This window comes from Cyprinodon variegatus, unplaced genomic scaffold, assembly GCF_000732505.1.
Source record: "Cyprinodon variegatus isolate N-32 unplaced genomic scaffold, C_variegatus-1.0 Scaffold872, whole genome shotgun sequence".
Lineage (NCBI taxonomy): Eukaryota > Metazoa > Chordata > Actinopteri > Cyprinodontiformes > Cyprinodontidae > Cyprinodon > Cyprinodon variegatus.
The window spans coordinates 56,013-58,272 of record NW_015151325.1 but is presented as its reverse complement, the minus strand read 5'-3'; the positions used below and the strand labels follow the sequence as shown (position 1 = coordinate 58,272).

The 2,260-nt window shown below is 45.0% G+C and overlaps 2 protein-coding genes across 2 annotated transcripts in view; one reads left to right on the top strand and one right to left on the bottom strand.

Moving 5' to 3' along the window:
- The window catches only part of LOC107099450 (ribonuclease P protein subunit p21-like), a 3,167-nt gene extending 2,358 nt beyond the window's left edge, over window positions 1-809 (top strand). Inside the window, exons 3-5 of the mRNA XM_015397575.1 lie at window positions 115-197; window positions 314-448; window positions 534-809. Coding sequence (XP_015253061.1) covers window positions 115-197; window positions 314-448; window positions 534-655 — 340 coding nt within the window. The 3' untranslated portion in view covers window positions 656-809. The remainder of the gene's footprint in view (window positions 1-114; window positions 198-313; window positions 449-533) is intronic.
- Window positions 810-838: 29 nt separating this feature from the next.
- LOC107099449 (aquaporin-12-like) lies at window positions 839-2,023 on the bottom strand. Its single transcript, XM_015397574.1, has 3 exons — window positions 1,274-2,023; window positions 1,050-1,166; window positions 839-981 (listed from the first exon to the last, which is right to left on the bottom strand). Exons 1-3 carry the CDS (start codon window positions 1,866-1,868, stop codon window positions 854-856), a joined length of 840 nt encoding a protein of 279 aa, XP_015253060.1. The 5' UTR covers window positions 1,869-2,023; the 3' UTR covers window positions 839-853.
- Window positions 2,024-2,260: the final 237 nt, after the last annotated feature.

Below are 2,260 nucleotides of genomic sequence, written 5' to 3'. Positions count from 1 at the left end.
TGACCTGAGATGACATGATGTGAATTGGAGCTATAGAAATAAACTGAATAGAATTGAATAATCCCATTAATAATGGAAGAGGAAAAGCTTTAATTCTGAATTGTTTTCTTGCAGAGACCCATCAGTGAAGAGAACTTTATGCAAGAAGTGCTGCTCATTGCTCATACCAGGTGTTACTGCCACAACAAGACAGAGGAGTGAGTCAGATGGGGATTTCAGTGTCGTGCTTTTTTTATTTGTTTCTGAATCGGTGGCTCTAAGCAGTCCAGTTATCGTTTGTAATAAATCTCCTATTTTTCCTATTTTTTGTTAGGAAAACACAGAAAGACTCGCTTCACTGTAGTGAAGTGCCTCAGCTGTGGCCAAACCAAGACTCTGCTGAATAATCCAGATCATTCTCTGTGGGTGGACCGACCTGAGGCACAGCTGGAGCAGCAGAAACAGGCTGGTGAGAGGCTTTGTTTTTAACAAAGACGATGCAGGATTTCCAAACTATTAATCAAATAATCTGTTTGACTCTGTCTTTGCTACAGACCCAACCCTGTCAGCTAAAAATCAGCCTAAAGACGGAAAGGCTGAAGGTTCACAGTCCTCCAAACCAAAGGATGCTCTGACTGCTGCCAGCACAACATCTTTAACTTCAGAAAACATTTAGCTTTATTCCAGTGGATCTCAATGAATACATCCTGTACATTTGTGAATTTTCTTTTTTTTTTTTCATCAAAAATGAACCCTTTTTTTTGAAAATTGTTTTTATTTTTCAAAATGCATATACTCCTATTACTGTTCAGTTAAAGTAAACCTCTTATTTCTAGTGACCATTTCTTGCAATAGTCCCTTTTTTTTCTGTTTGTCACTTTTTCTTCTTTTCGGGTTTGTCTGCTTTAGGGACTCTGAAGCGCGTCTTCTGGAAATACAGAAGGTTCTTGGTAAAAAGCCTGGGAATGTGTCCCATGTAGAGGAGAAGAGCCAGCATCATGCCTAGAGAGTAAATTATAACAGCAGGTCAGCAGAAGGCGTGTATTTACAGTGTAGCTGATGTGATGTACCTGTGAGAGAGCTCAGCCAGTAGACCACTGCATATTCTTTGAGGGTGAACCCAGGACAGTGGAAGGTCAGGCCGTACGCCAAGGATGGATTCATGTAAGCGGAGGTGTAGCTCCTGGCTAGGAAAGAAAAAACTTTGAATAAGTCAGAAGGTTTGGGCTGTTTGCTTGTTTATAGACAGACTTGTTTCTTTATTGTCCATTTGATATAAAGTTTTGAGACTCACCTGTGTGGGAGAAGAAGGTGAGAAGAAATGCGATGAGGGGAACTCTGATCAGAGCAGATCTACGTTGCAGGTTTAACTGGATGAGATGAAAGCTGAAGGCGCAGAGGCATTCTGTGAAGAAGCCTTGAACCACAGAGACCATCAGGGAGGTGGTGCATTCACTGGACATCAGGTTTTTGATCGTGTGCATGTCCGTCAGCTCCAAGTTCCAGTAGTACCTGGCTGCGAGCAAAGCCAGGTGAGCCCCGATGAACTGGGCTGCTACGGCGAGGGCTGTGGGCAGAGCGCAGGCCTCCACCTGCAGGAACTTCTGCACCGCCAGGCTGGGGTTCCCGGGCGTCCCGGCGCAGAGCACGCCGTGAATCAGCAGCAGGACAAACAGCATGGTCACCGTCACATCCTGGCCCAGGCCGCCGGCCCACTGACCCACCTCCACGATGGTCTGGATCTCCAGCCAGCATGCCACCAGCATGAAGGAGGAGGCAAACTCAGAAACAAAGCTGAAGCGAGGCCATCTTCTCAGGACCGTATGTAACAAACCGCTGAAAATCACCACAGACAAGAAGTATCCCAGTGACGCGTTAAGTCCAGACATGTCTGAGCGAAGCGGTCTTCAAAAAGAATGAATGAATGGTGGATCTAACTGTTGGGTTTCTGTCTGACAACGTGGCGCATGCACAGACACACTTCTTATCAGAGACACGTCAGGTTTGAACCACCTGCCAAAATACACACAGGCCTTCAGGTCAGGTCAGAGAGCCGCCTGTTTTTACTGACCATCCTGCAAACAGCCCTGCAACAGTTTTAAAATAAATATAGTTACAGCTCCATTGAACTGACAGGGCTATAACTTTAGGAGGGAAGTTCTGTCTAGTTGCTGGTTATTAATTGATTGATTGATTGACTTCATTGATCTCAGTGGAGAAATATAATCGTTACATCAGCTCAGACAGTCAGAGGTGAAGAAGGAAGAAAAATGTGCATCAG